General features: G+C 35.8%; 1 protein-coding gene across 11 annotated transcripts in view; it reads right to left on the bottom strand.

Moving 5' to 3' along the window:
• The window catches only part of DLG1 (discs large MAGUK scaffold protein 1), a 141,391-nt gene that overhangs the window by 2,683 nt on the left and 120,692 nt on the right, over positions 1-18,016 (bottom strand). For 5 of the 11 annotated variants that reach the window (XM_050978163.1, XM_050978166.1, XM_030227078.2 and 2 more), the window contains 9 exons: positions 17,160-17,336; positions 16,332-16,401; positions 11,801-11,900; positions 9,479-9,520; positions 6,324-6,374; positions 4,822-4,923; positions 4,408-4,580; positions 948-1,057; positions 490-581 (listed from right to left, as the gene is read on the bottom strand). In XM_050978163.1, the coding sequence (XP_050834120.1) occupies positions 490-581; positions 948-1,057; positions 4,408-4,580; positions 4,822-4,923; positions 6,324-6,374; positions 9,479-9,520; positions 11,801-11,900; positions 16,332-16,401; positions 17,160-17,336 (917 nt within the window). Of the gene's footprint in view, positions 1-489; positions 582-947; positions 1,058-4,407; positions 4,581-4,821; positions 4,924-6,323; positions 6,375-9,478; positions 9,521-11,084; positions 11,119-11,800; positions 11,901-16,331; positions 16,402-17,159; positions 17,337-18,016 lie in introns of all 11 variants that reach the window. The other 6 variants (XM_050978164.1, XM_030227079.2, XM_030227082.2 and 3 more) reach the window with 2 other exon arrangements.

Genomic DNA, 18,016 nt, shown 5'->3' with positions numbered 1-18,016 from the left:
AGGAGGCTGCTCCACTGTTACAGGCCAAGTATAATGTTCACAGCACAACAGTGCATGAGAAAGAGTTAGAAATGTCTTTGCAAAGCAAATAGGCCATAAGCTTCAGCATCTGCTCTCCAGCTAAGTTCAACCACACCTCTTCCAAACCTCAGTAATCTCAAAGCTGAAGGAGGATGTGCTTTTCATGTACTTCAGTGTAAAGTTTAAGTCTGTGGAAACAGAACCTGCTGTTGAAGTTGGAAAATGGCAGAAAGTCTTAGAGTTTTCAAAACCTAAATTAAGCTCCCAGTAAATTTTTGTTTATATTTATATTAAATTAACTGATCTAAGTGAAATCAATGTAGAGATACTAAGATGGCTCTATACTCATAGTAATCACAGATCATCTGAAAAACAAAGCTCACTATCTCAGTGGTTAAGCAAGTACTGTTTTTACAGCAAGCCATAAAATTTCAATTCTGGCAGTGAGCAGTCACAAGCAAAACACACCTGTGAAATGTTCAGTAAATTCCTGCTCCAGCTTCGTGGCTCTCTCAAATGTCTTCCTGGCTTGCTCTTCCGTTAAGCGTTTATTCATTTCCCTGAAAGTGCAAATATTACAGCGCTTTTAAACCAATGCAAAATACTTGGAGCCTTTAAGGTTTTAAACTGTTGTTTGAATATTAATCCTAATTAAAGGATTAAACACTAAAGACTCCAAGCTAAGACTGTAGTGGACATGAGCTATTCTGGCCTCATGTTGCATGGAATTTAACACAATGACATTTGTTTCCAAGCACTTTAATTTGGATTAGAAGCCCCATCTTAAAGTCCCTAAAAATTAAACTCAGGGAATTAAATATTATTTAAAACACAAACATTACAATTGTCTGCATATAACTTGCAGTTGGCTTTTCAAATACAACAGTCTCAAACAATTTAGCCTGAGGTACTTTACTTTTACTCACATGATATTTTCCACTGTTTTGGGTTTAATAAAAATGGAGATTGGGTACAGCTGGGCAATCTGCAACCTTTTGATCGCATTACCAGAAACATCAAGAATGCAATGTTTACCCTAGAAAGGGAGAAAGGAAAATGGCACTAAGCAAAGTTTAAGTCACAAGTAGCATAGCATAATAATTTAGAAGAGAAAACAAGTCTCTACTGAAACCAAGAAAATGAGAGTATTTGCATCAACGATACTGTGATTTCACCACTTTGGCACAAGGTCCCCCAATCTCCTCTCCTGGATCACCCATCATTTGAGATGTTCCTGACCCTTCTTTCTTCATTCCTTTCTTCATCACAGCTTGCAGCCCAATCAGCAATGCAGAACCATACAGTGAAACAGCTGGACTTCAACCACACCACCAAAATTTTTTATTTTGCTTTGTTTTGGTACTAATATGAAGATGCAGTTTAGAGAGGAGCCAGATGATTTAATTGGCATACCTGAGGGAGTGCCCACCCCTGATATACCACCATATTCAGGTGGAACTGCAGAAAAGGCCTCTCCTCTCCCAGGTACCAGCCAGGAAAAATACTACACTGGAGATGGTGAATTCAATTTATTTGTGTTGATTTATCATTCATCTCTCGAGGAAAAAATATAACTTGACTGTTCCTTGGGCAGCTGGAAGACAGTGTGGTAAGCCTGCTTTCCTCCCCCTCTCTATTCTCCCACTAAAAAGAATTTTCCAGCTTCATCTCAAAGGCTCCTCCTGTTCTCAGCTCCTTTCATCTCAGATATGATCATTTCCACCTCACACATTTTTATTTCTTTCCTTTTTGAGTAGCATAGGAATAATTTTGCAGACTGTCATTTTAGAAAGGTACAGGAGAAGAGGAACAAAAAAACACTTCTGGGTGACTACATTAAAGAAAAACTTTTTCTTTTTTAGGACACCAATGTGCATTGCAGAAATCTGTGAGCCAGGATACAAACCCACAAGTATCACATAACCAAAGGTTACTCATATCATACAGCACCATTCCTGAACTCCTGGGAGATCATTCCTGGAGGAATGTCTGAAATGACTGACATGCTTCTGCTTCCTGGCAGAAGAAATAACTGGGATCATTTACATTTGGTCTCTTTCCCAACAAAATCAGAATTTTACTTCAGGAATTTTTAAAGAGAAGTGTTCTTCCCACATGAACAATATGCATGTCTATGCTTTCAGCTGATGGTAGCTGTTTCCCAAATCCAGTCCATGGGTCTGGATGCCAACTGCTAGCATCCAGACAGATCAGCATGTAAAATACTCTGCTAGGACATACATACTCTGTATGTCCTAGCAGAGTATTTTACATGTGCTGATCTGTCCACATCTTTAAATGCAGCACATGCTCTAAGAACTGAGAATAAAGAGCATTATTTGAAAAAGAAAAAAGGACCAAGTAAACCACTGTTTGCTGTGTTTGGCCCAACAATTTAAGCCAGGAACCAAAGGGTGGAGGGCTAGAGAGCCAGCACAGTACCTGTGCCGGACTTATGGGATATAACCATGACAGTTTATTCCAAATCAACAATGAATGTGCATTATCTGTGGCCTTGAGACACAGAGATTTGCAAACTGCTGATGATTCCAAAGGAAAGAGGATATGAAAATTCTTTTCAAGTTAAGATTTGAAAGACAAGGAAAAGAAACACAAGTACATCATGCTACAAGTATGTTTTCATCCAGGGAAGCTACTTTGCTCTTTGCACAGTGCATTTAGAATAATATTTTATTTTAGTTCCTTAGTTGCACTGCATCTGATTGAGAAGCACCACACAGCAGCCAGTGCCTTCTATGACTGAACAAAAAGAAACATCAGAAAGCATCTTTAGCTGTGTCCATTGTGGGTAAGGAAATGAGAGAGACAGGGATCAGCTGGAAGCATGGGCAAATGAGCACAACTGAAGGCTATTTTAGGAATTCTGTTTCTGGTTCTTTTGGGGTAATAGCAGTCACTTCTGTTCTGTCTTCTCCTAAACCGGTTCAGAAGACCTGGAAATGATCTTTTGCATCCCAGCAATAAAACCCACTGAAAAGACTCATCTTTTCAGCAAGATGGAAAAGAATACAAGGATGGGAATAATTTCAGATCAACCAGTTTGCAGCCCTGTCATGATTTTGAAGTACAGTTCTGAAGGATAGGCCCATTGTTTCCCAGAAAAATAATGTCAGCTGCAACTAAAAAATTGCTGCATCTACCCAAAGTCCCATGGTGCCTGTGCAAGAGATTCGACTGCATGGAAACATCTGGTAATACTTTGTTCTTCATGTCCATTTATGAAAGATGCAAAGCAATTTTGTACCTTACTAATCCCCTCAGATGGAGAAGACAGTCGATTTCAGGTCCAGGATGGAAATGAAGGATTGTATTTGTGCTACCAAGTAAAGCAACTGCCAACAGATTTATAATGTTTAAGCTATTCAATAATTTCATCATTTAACCACAAATAATTGTTTCATAGCTTTGTTCAGCCTCCAATACAAAATACTGTTCATTTACTTGAACAATTCAGTAATTAATATTATATTCTTTCCTTTTCTCACTCTGTCCCATGGGGCCAGGTTCCATTCCATATGGTGACAAAGACAGGAGAAAACATTATTTGCCCCACAGAATCTCACTGTGTTTGCCCTGGTTTTGCTTCCAGTAAATTCAGTTACCAGAAATAGCAAAACTCACCCATTTGGTCAAAATGGGCTACAGAGTCAGCAGCAGAACAACTCTCATCAACTCCACATGGAACAGTTGCAAAAAATTTTCACCACATGATTTTCTTTAAGACAAGCACCTTATTCTCAGAAATTTCCCTTTTCCCACTTTTGTTTTAGACAGATCAAGTCAACTTCAGTAAGACTTTAGAAATAATTAAAATTTGCAATAAATAGTTAATTCAAATAACTTTGGGATAGAAACAGTCAGGTTAATATTCAAAATATATGGGTAGTTATGGAAAAAATACTTATGAAATTGAGTTCTTTATATTTACTCTCTTCTCTTTGTTAACTAAAACCAGGAGGAGCACAAAGAATAACATTTTTGCAAGTTTTCCTTTGCACAGGTCCATGTCAAAAGGATCCTCGTGTTAATTAACTCCAACAGCACTACTCTTCATTAGTTAATGATCTGTGTGTGTGAGCTAGGTCAATTAGCCTATAATTCCAGTTATTTCTTCTGCATTCTCATTAAATGAGAGGGCACATTATGGTTGCTCTTTTTCCACAATTTAATCATGACACTTTCATTATTCCAAAGCTTCATTATTTCCCTAAATGCATCTGTGACAATACATTTTGTTTCTTGCCTTATACAAATTCCTTGAAAAGTCAGAATGTTCCTAATGGCTTCTTGCCGTTCTTCTCTTTCTCCCTGTCAGCACAGGCATATAATCACCTCAGCAAATGAAAGTAAGTGGCACTGATTTACCTTTTCTGCTACTTCTCGCACTGATTGGACACTTGTTCCATAAAGGTGATTATTGTACTGGCCAGCTTCAATGAATTTGTGATCCTGAATATCCTTCTCCATTTGCTCTCGAGAAGTGACAAAGTGGTAATCACGTCCATCCACCTCATAATCTCGTTTTGGTCTAGTAGTATCTTTAAATATAAACCAGTAGGTTTTAAAGCAAAACAAAAAACAGTGACTTTTTTTCTTACAATATCCAAAAAGCCTCCCATTTATACTACAAAATTGTTACAAAGAGACTGATATTAAGATAGGTCTATAAAGTCTAAACAATATATTAACTTTTTTTTTAACCCATCATACAGTGGATGTCTATAAAAAAATAAAAGAAAAATATAACCTAAAATTACTTTAGTATTTGCTGAGACTTACGTGGTACACAGGAGCCAAATTTGTCTGGAAATTCTGAGATCAGGTCATCATTTATTCTGTCTTTCATGGGTCCCAAAACAATCACGGGTCGAGTGTAACTGACTAATAAACAGAAAGGAATAAAGTCAGTTGTATTTCATATGACTGTGAAACCTTAAAGAGTTCACCAAAATAAACTCTCTCACATAGCAATGATTTTAATACTTAAAAGAATATGTACTTCTAAAGAGAATAGAAATACATTGAAGAACATCAATCAGTCAATACCGTAGTCATAGTAAGATGTTAGACTTTCACTCTCAAATCACCATTCTCAGTGACTGAACATGAGTCTTAAATTATGAAGCCTTTGGGGGAAAAAAAACCTTATCACAAACTAACACCCTTAATTCTAATGGAAAAATGAAACAGGGGATGTTTGAAAATCTTTTCAATTCAAAGAAGCACCTAAGCAGCAGCACAGTTCATAGAATTCTGTGTTTGTGTTGGGAGAAGCTTCTTTTCCTCTAAGGCCACAATTAAGCACTCACATACAAAATGACTCCAATATAAATAGTTTCTGTAACTATTAAACACCCTTACAAAATTAAGTGTAGTACCTTTTGAAAGTAGTTTAATTATTTATAATAACGGGATTTTGGTTGAAAATTAGGTTTAAGCAGATTATGTCTAATCACACTGTAAGAACCTTTAAGACAGTAATGCCTAAGTATGTTGCCACAATCATATAATTTCAGCAGTACAAATTTTAATTTTCAATCTGTCTGCACAAATAAGAACCAACTAATTAAAGTCTGGCCTATTAAATCTATTTTAATTTGACTCAGAGCTATTTCCTTTCTACTGTATTACTGTATTTGTAAGAGGAATGTCTTGAATCCAGTATCTATTAACTTATTAATTATGTAACACATCTTTGCTGTTTCTCCGTTTGTGAGGAGAAACCATTCCACTGGAAATCAGTAAAAAGCAATTTTTTAAATGCAAGTGTGAGAAAATATTTTCTCCTAGTGATTTCCATTTCATTAAATTTTACTTTTTTCTGGAAAAAATCCCTTGGCAATTATTAACGAAATTAGCCATATCAGAAAACTGTACAGAAATGAGAGACTGATTAGAGACATTTCAATTGGAGTTGGTAAATAGACAAATGATCTATTCACATGCTTTTTGCTGTGACACAGTGAGAATGCTAAAGCAATATGAAACAGAAGAAAACTATAATTTATGAGGTTCTCACTGACAAAACTGTTAAGTATACTGTACTTTCCTTCCACAATATAAACCACACAAGAATTATTGAAGTAGCACACTTTTGGATTCTGCACTAAATAATTGAGAGATTTTATTTAATAATTTATGCCTTTATGATTTATTCATTTTAATAACAGTAAGTTTCGACTTTAAAAGGGTGAAGAAGTTTATCCTGGTGCTTAGTACATAAGGCCATGCAAAGCATTCTAACAATTCAGATTATTTCACACTCAGCAAAATATACTAACCTTCTTGTTGATTGACTGGTTCATATGACAACACATATTCCTCCTGGCCACCTAAAATGTAAAGGCAAAGACACATCAATGTATTTTTTTCCTAAAGGAACATATTCCAAGGGAGCCATTCCATGGACTATGATGATACAGACACTGCCCAGCATTATGCATTACAATGATGCTGATGAGGGACACCTTTCAAGAGCCATGAAATCTATACCTCACAAAGCTAAGCCAAACACTGAGCTTTAAAGCATAAGACACAGAGAGTAGAAAGAAGTTCCTGGTGTACGCTGGCATGTCAAGCTGGCATTGAGCATGAGGAGAATTTTCAAGCATTGCTGAGGTGCTGTTCCCCACGAGCCCTGGGTGCAATGCATGCATGCTGTCATTCACTGCTAGAGCAATGCCTCCTGCATTGGGAACGCTCTCCACACTCTGCAAACAGCATCTACAAGAACATTTTTCCGTATTTATACATGGCTGGCAACCGTGTGGGTCGAGGTGAATAGATCTTCCGTGAACTTTATCGTGACTTGGCATTTCCACACACATCTTCAGCCACTATAATACTTTCAAGAAAGCTATGAATGTATATACTAAACAACTACCATTTTATAAATTAATTTTTAAAGACAAAGTTGAAAGCAAATAATGCTTTGGATTGTTCTCAGCTCCAGGAAGCACATTAGCAGTGAATGAAGCTAAAATAACAGAATCTTGAATTTTGACAGCTGTAGGCTTTTTAAATGTTAGTGAAAGCATTTGAAATATACCTCAGTTGCCATCTCTCTAAAAGATTGCTTCTAGTCTAACATGGTATCTCTGAGGAAAATTTCTTCCAATGAAATCACTAAAAATTAACTGTGACAGCAGAAAATTTATAATTCTGAAGACACAAGCTCAAATTACATGACGTTGCTTTGAACTGAAGAAAATACAGTCCTCCAATATTTCACTTGTCTAATTTTGGAACATTCTTTGATGTTCAAAAGCCATACTTAAAACAGGCAAAGGAACATACCAAGACTACACCACAGTTTATGTAGAAACAGAAGGCAGATGAAGGCTTTTATAAATGCATATAGAGCTTCTATGTATCTATTCTCTATTTCAAAGAAAATGCAAATATTTTAAATGTAAATGTTACCATTTCATTAACAGAAATATTTCTCTTATTTTGCAATAAATTTTCATTCAAACTATCCTACAACAATACATGAAGGAAGACTTTAATTTCCTGAATTGTTGCAAGTGAGGAATACCTTAAGACAGACACAAAACCATGCAATCTGTACATTTTAATATCTCAAAAAGTTATTCATGCAGATGGATTTTAGAAGGACAGTATATACTTTCAGAACCCTTTTTAGGCTAGGGAGAGGAACAGGGAATCACCAACTATCAACTCATCTATGAAAGATCCAGCTCACATAGAATTAGATACTTCTTTGGAGAAGTCACATTGCTATAAGGTCAAAGAAAAGTTATGCAAACTATTAAAGAGATAAGAACAAGTAAAAAGCATCCCCTGATTGAGGGCAAAAAGTATATATTGTCACTGCTTTTCAATACTTTGGAAAAATTAGTATTAACAGAATGAACCTTTTGAACAACCGTACTCATCTGTAATCAAGATAACTTTCATATTAGACAGCAGTAAGAAGAAATTAAAAGAATATTTTAGTAAAAAGTGCTCAGAATTACACATTGAGATAAACAAATCCATGACATTCATAATAAAATCATGGCTTCTCAAGTGACAATAAAGTAAAAAACTAACTAGTAGTACCAATAACCAGCTTTAAATGTAAATAAAGCTAGCTCTCAGAAAAACCTTGGAAGTGAGGGAAGAGAGGATAACAGCATGGTTAGAGAGTTTTAATGGTGTGTCATTAAAAACTATAAAAATTTCTGTTTATCAAAGGCAACTTCCATATGTTCTAAATTCTGTGTTACTCTCAGGGAATACAGATCCCTCCCTCAATTAGTTTCTTTTCAATTACAGTCTGCAACCACACCAGCATTTTGCATACATGTACACACATTCTCTCCTTCAGTGTCATCATCTGGAAGAAAATATGTGGCTCACTACCTCTGAAAAGATCGACAGCCAAACAAATATATCTGTTAATGAACCACCTTCCTTATTATCCTGACATAAATTAGGTATTTCTGCAGTGCCCATTACACAGCAGGCAGCCAGGAGTTGAGCACTGAACCATTGCATGACTTTCCCTGCTCCTTCTTTTCATATTTCTCTTCAAATCCTCCACTTTGTTCTTGTCCTGCTCTGCTCTACCATGGTTTCCAGGCCTGGATTGCAACCTTACTGGGGAGCTGTTCACTGGAAATGACTGGTGGGATGCCAGTCCTTGCTGTGGTTTCAGACATGGCAAAGCACAGCAGAGCAGCACCATGCAGCCTATTACCCACCATGAGCACGGAGTGCTGCTGCAGCTGGGGTAATAGTAACCACTACTGGAGCTTATGCTAGCAGTCAAAGCAAACTGAGTGTGGTATTTAGAAGACACTCTGTGTCCAGAAAGAGAGAGAACTAGCATGCTGATTTATCAAAACTGACTCCAGCACTGAATGTGTGTCGTATGCTTTGAAGACAGTTCATACTAAGCACCCACACTTGACAAAATAAATGAGCTGAAAGCAAGGGTAAATACATGTTTGCTTATCTGTACTTTCATTGAAGTATATACATATTAAATGTGAGTATCAGTTGTGGAAAACTTTAGATACTTACAGTATTATTTAACAGATATACAGTTTGGCTACACTTCCAGTATTAAGGCTCAGCTACATAAAATTGTATTTGTCAGCATTAAATTTGCACTTAAATTTAACAGGTCTAGCTATCTTGTGTAATTTTTAAAAAATTAGTAGATTCAAATTAAGCTAAGTAAGAAAATCACAGACAACAATAAAAAATATCCATAAAGGAGGTTTGCAGTGATTCTAGGGAGTTTTTTAAAAACGAAGACATGGAACAATTTACAGCACTCCACCAAATACACAAATACAGATTTCACCTGAAGTTGACTGGGAAGTTCTATTTAACATGTAAATACCCAGAAAAGACAGACAAACAAAACCAAAGAAAGAGCAGCAAAACAAAGGCTCTGAATAAACAAAGAACTTAAAACACTTACGGTAACTACTTTCACTATCGCTGGCATTAGAGGTTACATGCTCTGAAATTGCAACACAATGGGAAAAAATAAGGAACATACACCAATGGCATGAGTCAAACAGAAAGAAAATCGACAAAAAATAATCCAGATGAAAGACAATACTCATATCAAAGTGCTGAAATCAATACATACTGCATATAAAAGTTTTAACGTACTTCTCATAGCTCTCAGGATCAAGCTTAATTTCATATGAAAGGAATTGATGTTAATAAAAAGAAAAACATTAAATAGCACATAAAATAAGATTACAAAAAGTACACTAATTCATAATTCACATGTAACCCTATCATTTTTAAGTTTTCACTTCAGGATGAATTTTGTTGTGTAAAAACCTTGGGATTATGAATTTCAACTTTTATGCAAGCAATTTACTGATTACATTCGTCTCTTGTAGAGAAAATACCTGATTATATTAGAGGAAATACAGTGCAGCATGTAGCACAACTTGCATTAGGTGTGATAAGGCTGTTTTTATAAGTCTGTGCTGAAAAACAGACAAGAAACATGTTCCTTTTATAGAACAGAATCATCTAGAGATATTTCTGGATCATATTACATAGTTCAAACTAGGTATGATCCGAAGACCATAAAGGCTGCTTATGATTTTATGTTCTAAACCATAAGGCCATCAAGGTTGCTAAAGTTTTCTGGTCTAGACCAGGAATTCCTTTCAAAGTAGCCACTTCAGAACTGAGAAATGAATGTTACAGCTACTAGAATTTCTACTTCATGATTGAGGACAGGTACAGAAGTGCACTGGCCCTTTGAAGTATTTTCACAAACACTGTGCCTTACAGTTATGCCTTGGGAAGAATGACCCCTAATGACCCTTAGCCACATCCCTTTAGAGACTCCTTTTCCTATTGCATAAGTGCCTAACAATGTATGTATTTAATATAAAAGCAAGGTCTTGGGTTTTATTTGTCATTTTCATACATTTAGTGGTAGGGTATGTACACACAAACATTTCTACTAAGAGTAGGCAGCAACTTTTGAATCTGACTAGATTCAAATAGAAATACAAGAAGTGCTTCAAGTCAGCCCTTCACCTGGTCTAAAACCATCATAAGCGTTCAAAACAGAAAAACTCTCCTCGCATTTGTTAAGGAAAAGTTGTGTTTGTTTTAAGTAGCTGTAAACATCAGTCACCTAGAGAGAGGAGTGAAAACTGTTACTAGTTAAAGTAGCACAGCAATGGTTGTACTATTACTGTAAAGAGCCATAAGGTTATTTTTAACTAAATAAAAATATGAGGACAAGATATAAGTAACAATAAAAATAATCACCAAATAAAAAACACAGTACTGTTAAGGACAAACAAGAAAGCACTGGTAAGCTTCTGAAAACAAACAAAAAAAATTCTAATGTGACAGTCACATAAACTTTATATGTTCCTGAAAGCAAAAACTCTGAAAGATTACAAACTAGGAAAAGCTTATGAACCAGTTTTAGTTAACCTCCTTATGGCAGTGGAGCCCCAATCTCAAAGAGATCTGTCAAAAAAAAAGAGTAGTAATTTTTCAGATGGAGGTTAAAATAACTTGGGAGTATTTTGATCACTTACTCAGGCCTTTTGATCCCATGTCGTCAGGGACCTCCTGCAGAGTAGTCCCCAGAGGGCAAGCAATAAAAAGACAATCACAAAGAAAATAATTGTCAGTAATATATAAAATTGGCGCTACGACAGGAGACAGTTCCTAGAACATCACAGGGAAAAATGAGTCTATAGAATTTGACTTGACTGGCACACGAAGTGCAATCAGTAATGCAAATGGCAGAGAACACAGTTTGTTTTGAATCTGCTCTGAATTAGCAAATTTATGCAACTCCGTTTTGAGATACACATTTTTAAGTGCTGGCAAGAACAATGAAAATCAGAATAACCTCTCTTCATTAGGAAAATCAAATTAGAATGAATGACTTTGAAAAACCAGTCTAAAGGGACTGATCTGAGAAGCTGGTAAGCTCTATTATACTTTGATGAATACTGTGCTTTCTCCTCCAAGTCAGAAACAGGCAAGCATCACTGACAGCACTGGAAGGCAGTTATCGCCTCCAGTTAGTCAACAGTATTGCCCAGTTTATTCCAAACTGGGATACTCTCGTGTTAAGTTTGATTTTCGCAGCAAACAAAGGTTTGCCCTGGTTTTGTAGCCTGGTTTGCCACTGGCACCACTCAGCCTGTTGCAGCTCATGAAACTGTCTCCATGGTAACACCCTAGTGCAGTCTAGCAGGCCCTTCTACTGTGCTTCACTCTCCATGGAATGCCACATACTTACGGTCAATATCACTGGTTTCCTGCTCACTCTGGTCCTTGTTCTTGTAGAAGGGAAATTTTCGGGAAAAGAGGTTCTTTTTACGCTTGTCATTGAATGACTGCTGAAGAAGAGAAGGAGGGGCAAAACAAAGGATGTCTAATGTCTGTGTGAACAAAGGCCCAGAGCAGCAGCTTTGCGGAAGCTGACTCCTACAACCACATTATGCAGTGCACACCTCAGTTCAACACTCATCTTCTCTGCTCATGAGAAACAGAGACTGGGATCATGACTTTGCTCAGATCCTCCAGGTTTCACATGCTTAGTAGTGAGAAAACTGGTTCATGCTATACAGCCTGACCTGTACTTCACAAATGTAGGCTTGCTCTGAGTGTTAAAAAAAGTGGAAAACTAGGCTGCTGTAAGATGGCCAAACCATAATGACTCAAAGTCAATTAAATCACTGATATTATCTCATTTAGGGGCTACAGTATTAAAAAAAAAAAAAAAACCCAAAAAAAACCAAGCTGAGGCTTTTGCAAGTAACTGATATTATAACAGAGCATCAAAAGTATTGGGCAGCGTTACCATCCAACTAAAAATAGTCCAAAACTTTCATCAGTGTTTTACTATTGCAATTCATTGCAAATTCACTGAATGGACTTACTTTGTTCTATGTAATTTTGCATCCTACTATGAAGATTAACTTGAAAAGACACAAGCTAATTTCTTTGGTTTATTGAGGCAATTATGTTTTTCAAGAGTGTACTCATAATTAGCACATGAAAACCCCTGTATATCAAGGATCATGTTCAGCAACTTTTGACATTAACTGCTTGTGTTGAAGAATTTCTGCACCTCAGTTGCTACAAACACTTCTAGAGTTACTTACATAGACATTTACATCCATATAAATATAAACTATTACTGTGCTGTTTGTCCAAGTGATGGAGAGCATCAATGCATTTTCATTCCTATATATGTATGTCTATATGTAATTAGCACAAATTTTACTAATAACTGCCATATCTTCTGCTGAAGACATCATGTGACTACAGCACCTTTAATTTGATGTTCCAAGTCAATAAAAAACTTTAAAGTATAAATAAATCAGTGATGTTTTAATTGCAATTATGCCCAGAACTAGAGCTAATACAGCTAAGTTGAAGTCAGCAGAAATTCCCTTCCATCTTGAGGCGTAAGTGACTCATCTGACCAGTTTTGCCAAGACATAAAATTTGCCATATTTTGGTCATTTGGTTTGCAGAAAAAAACTACAATAGAAAGGATGGTAAAATAGAAAAAGACCCTTGAGACCCTGTGCTGTAGGGGACTATTTATTTTTTTCTAAGCTAAGCACAGCCTATGTGCAGCAGGAAGTAAGAAAAGCACCACAGAAACATCTTCAAAAAGGTATTGCAAAAAAAAAAAAAACCATGCATTCAAGACTCTGTTAACAAGTGTTTCTAAAATTTGGAGCATGTTAGCTTTTAAGTAATTGTTTGTCTTTCTTCAGCCAATGTGAGCTCACATTCCTCTATCATATGCAATAGAGCTGCAAAAAGGCATATTATCCTTTCTACCAGCATTAGAATGGAATGAATGACAGTGACACGTAGGGGTCAAACAGAACAAAGCTTTTTCAAATTATGGGCCACATTTTTTGGTACAATTGAAAACTAACACTTGGCCTTCCTAAAGAGAATGTCTATAGTTGTGCTTCTTTCCTAAAGTGCAACACAAAAGCTGCATCCTGCTACAGGACTAACAATCCTTCTGGCCAGATGTGCTTGGCAATAGCAGATACTTAAACTTCCAGTGATATTTTCATTACCAATGTTTTTTAAAATTACTCAAAATTACAAGGTGTTAAAAGAGGCACATAGTACCATGGGAGCACAGTCAGTGACATTGAGCTCTGGAAATAACAATACTGAGCTAAGGAGGAAATCCATAAAACCTTTAATTGCCTTGCATCTGTGTTCGACTAAAACTGTTGTTCACTGTAAAATTTGGTAAATTATCAATCTGACACATAGACAAAAGATGAAGTTTCAAGCCAATCATATGCCTGCAGGAACCATACTTGGCACAGGCAAATTTCTAGGTTATGGTCCTCTTGACCTTCTCCAACAGAAGACAAGTCATTGCAAATGATTTCTCACAACCAGGAAGGGTAATGTCATCTAGAGAATAAGGACAACAAAGAAATATGTCCAAAGGAGATCCTTCCTGAGAATACTGAAAAATACTGTAATGTAAATTCAAAAAATAAAACCTCACATCTGTAATTTGTTAATTTGGGCAAGTCTGTCAGTTTGGTAAAAGGAGACAAATGTGATAAAGCTAAAATGGTTCAGTTTAGCTGAGGTGGTGAGAATAGGGAATCTGAACAGTTAAAATAAAAGGACTAGCTGATTTATCGTGTGCTTAATCAAGTTCTTCATTGTAGTTGTGAAAATATTTCATAACAATTATTTTAACTTTCTTACAGTAAGTCTTCCTGAGCTAATATGAAACTTTATATACTGCATGTATAATGGTCAGAGCCAGTTCCATTGCAAAAAAAAAAGAGAAAATAAAAGTAATATTATACTGATTTTGCATAAAAGATCAGCTAAAAGATTACTTTTAAAAGATATCATGATTATAAAAAGCTAGAAGCATTTGCTTATTAGTTGAAAATGCACAGTAATTGCATTAAATTTTTCATAAGCCCACCGGCAATCATTCACAGTCATTATAAGCAGGAATATATTAAATCAGAAGCAGCAAAGAAAATGAGATAAATGTGTATATGAAAGGAACAAACAAGAATAAAATGTAACCATTTTTGCTCCAGATTTTTTAGGTTTCCTTACAATGAAGGAACATGGATTTTAATGTTAGCCATCACTACAATTCTTCAAGGTCTTAATGTAGAAATTTTCAAAAACTGTATAAAATTGGTATTTCATCCTATTTATGGAGAATTAGCACACACACACACAGGAAGGCACATGGTCCATGAGGACATGTATGGTGCAGTCAACTTACTAGGAAACTACAGAAGGAATACTTGAAGGAGAAACTCTGATGTTAAAACATTTACAGCTGAAGCAAGAGACTGTGAACAGTGTAAGTGTTTGCAAAATGAAATGTTACTGAAGAAAAAGAACTGCAGTTCTACATCAATGGCAAGCGTAGTTGCTTTTCCACTCAGTATTCCATGCATTTCTTTGGTGCTGTTAGTACACAGGGGCTGTGCACCAACTCTGCTTCTGTCAAAAAGCTACTTCAAACACACCACTAATTAACTGTTTGCAGTTAATTGGTAGACACCCTCTAAAACCATGCAATTATCTTTCAAAGCACATGGTAACATTTGAAAAATTCCTTAGTGTATGAAAAGAATTTGAAGTATTTAATCCTCTCTTTATATGACTTCTAAAAAGCAAACTCAAATTACCATGTCACTTGATATTATTTTATTTCAATACCAAACTACAAAAGCACCAAAACAGAAAAATACTGCCAATAATCCAGTAAATCTCCAGGGCAGTACCATAATTGTGAATCAGAAAGTAGTTAGAGATACTGATTTTCTTTTAAGCTAATACTTATAGGGGAAAAACATGACATTTCATTATTAACTGAAACCTCTGCCATGTAGCAGAGGGATGTATATATGAATTTTAGAGTCTTTATACTTTGCAGTCCTACACTATCAGGACATAATACTGAAGCTTTAATATTTGATGCATGTTATTTCTGAAGTTATGAAAACATGGTAAGTGAAATAAATTACTAAAATGCACTTGTGGGATTTACAATAATGACTAACCAATGCTACAGCATTAGTGCAATTAAAAATATAATCACTATTTAAGAAATAGCTTCCTCAAGACTCTAAAGCACACTTCAGATTTTTTGAAATGGTAATGTATTATTGATTTAGAAGACTCTTACATCTAAAATGCACAAGCCTGAGTCTTGAAATTACTAGTCACATACTACTGGTAGAAATGATAAGGTTGTGGAATTGTTTCTCAAATTTCAGAACAGCCAAAACATTGCAAGAAAGCCTCACCCTCAAAACAATAAAGAAATTTGGTTGCTGTGCCATTATGAAATGGCTATAATTTTGGCTACAAACATTCCTATTGCTACTTAAGTAGCCTGAATTCTTTCTCACCACTCGTTCCCATCACATGTACTGTGACAGAAATCACATCAGGTGCAGAGCTGTTAGCAATGGCACTATTCAATACTTGGTTAGGATATACAGCTCCTACTACATTACACTATGAAGAAGTATATATATATTTCTAATATATATATTTTACAATATATAATCCTAATATATTTAGGATTTATTTAGCTAATCCTTTAAACAATTAAACAATTTGCAGTGTTTTGGCAATTAAAATCTGCTTTGGTGCTCAGAACTATTTCATTTCAATTTGATAGAATTTACTCTTTTCACTCAAATCTGAAAGTGATTCTCCACACACAAAACCACTGAAAAATGTTACCATTCACAATATCAGGTGTAATTAGCACTTCATTAACTCACCCCTTTATCTCCTCTTGTTTTGGAATTGAATTTCACTGTCTTCAAACGGGCTCGTTCTTTTTTCTCAACTCTATCACAAAAACACACACAAAAATGTCAGAAATCATCAAAACTCCAGAACTCCAAGTTAGCACTTGTTACAGCAGAAGCATATTGGTGTACCTTTTGTACTGTAAATTTTATTGCTTATGAAACACTCAGAAAATGGAAGCCTGCTAATGGAAAACTGTTATTTCTCAAGTGATGCGCTGTGGAATTATTTGGAGTATTTTGTGGCTATACACGTTCAATAAATCCAGAGAGTGCAAAGAGGAAACATGACACAATAAGTGAACAGCTTCAATTATCAGTCAATAGCAGATATTAAGATTCAGAGCACCTAAACTCCTATTTGAATCTCCAGTATGCCAACAAAAACCTCATCTCCATTGGCTACCAAAGAATGATTTTCCAGTTTTCAAGGTTCTGGGTAGAAAGAATTCATGATGGTGTCATGACTTGAATAAAATTCATTCACACTTTGCACCTTTTCATACATAAATGGTAATTAGCTGATATTAAACTCACAACTTACAGTGTGAACAGAGGTGGATGTGGACTACCTTTATTAACTTCAGCACACAACTCCTAGGGCTAAGTGGAGTTTTAATAAACTTTTCATTGAGTAAATGAGAACCCCACTACAGATTACTTAAAAACAAAAGAATCAAACTAGTGGCTGATTGTGGTACAGAATTACCAAGAAACAGAAAAGCATATACATTATATGTATTAATCAGATCAGATGTTTAATAGCAGACATCTCCAAGTCAATCAAGTATGCCATACCTCCGTTTGCTTGGGATAACTCCAATTTCATCGCTTTCTCCATCTGGAGTTACCTGCCGTGCTTGCCACCATTCATCATCAGAAGCATTAATGACGTGGAGAATATCGCCAAATTTGAAGTTCAGTCCTTGACTCGGAAGGCCACTGTCTTTAGTCTTGTCATAATCAAAAAGAGCTCTACATTGCAAAGAAAGAATTAAACATAGCAAAAAGGCAAGAAAAAGCAGGAGAGTATGAATAGCACAAAATATGAAGCAAGCTGCCTGTGCTATTCATAAATGATTGCATCATTCTGACAGGTACTTACAAGAAGGCTGAATACACTCTCTCATACACACACAGAATGTGTAGTACAGTACCCCCACACACTCCTAAGCTTTAATCAACGAGAAAAAATTTGATCCAGAGCAAACCTTTAGTGCTTTACAAAAGCTCTACAGGAGACACCTACTGCAATTCAATAAGTACTTTGCACAGAGCTAGTTACATGTCAGCCTAGGATAAAAAAGACAAGCAAGTATTTAAAGCATAAAGCATGGTCAAAAGTTCTGTACAGTACACTTCCATATGAAATTATAAATTTAAAGTATTTAGTAATTTAGTACAGTTTAGTACTGTCTTTAAAATAAAAGTCATTATCATCAGTATCCTGCTCACAGGAAAAAAACCCTTAGAAATATGATCTGGTCACCACTTTGTACCGTAGTACCCAAAGGCAGAGAACCTAATGCACATTCTTTTAGGAATTTCCTGACCATTTAGAGAGAATACCACCCTTTTTCCTAAGGTAAGCCTGTTTTCAAATAAAAGGCACTCAATACCTGAGCAGCAGCTGCATGACTACAGTTTTATTAACA

Source organism: Serinus canaria, chromosome 9 (genome assembly GCF_022539315.1).
Source record: "Serinus canaria isolate serCan28SL12 chromosome 9, serCan2020, whole genome shotgun sequence".
Taxonomy (NCBI): Eukaryota; Metazoa; Chordata; class Aves; order Passeriformes; family Fringillidae; genus Serinus; species Serinus canaria.
This window is presented reverse-complemented; position numbering and strand designations above follow the sequence as displayed.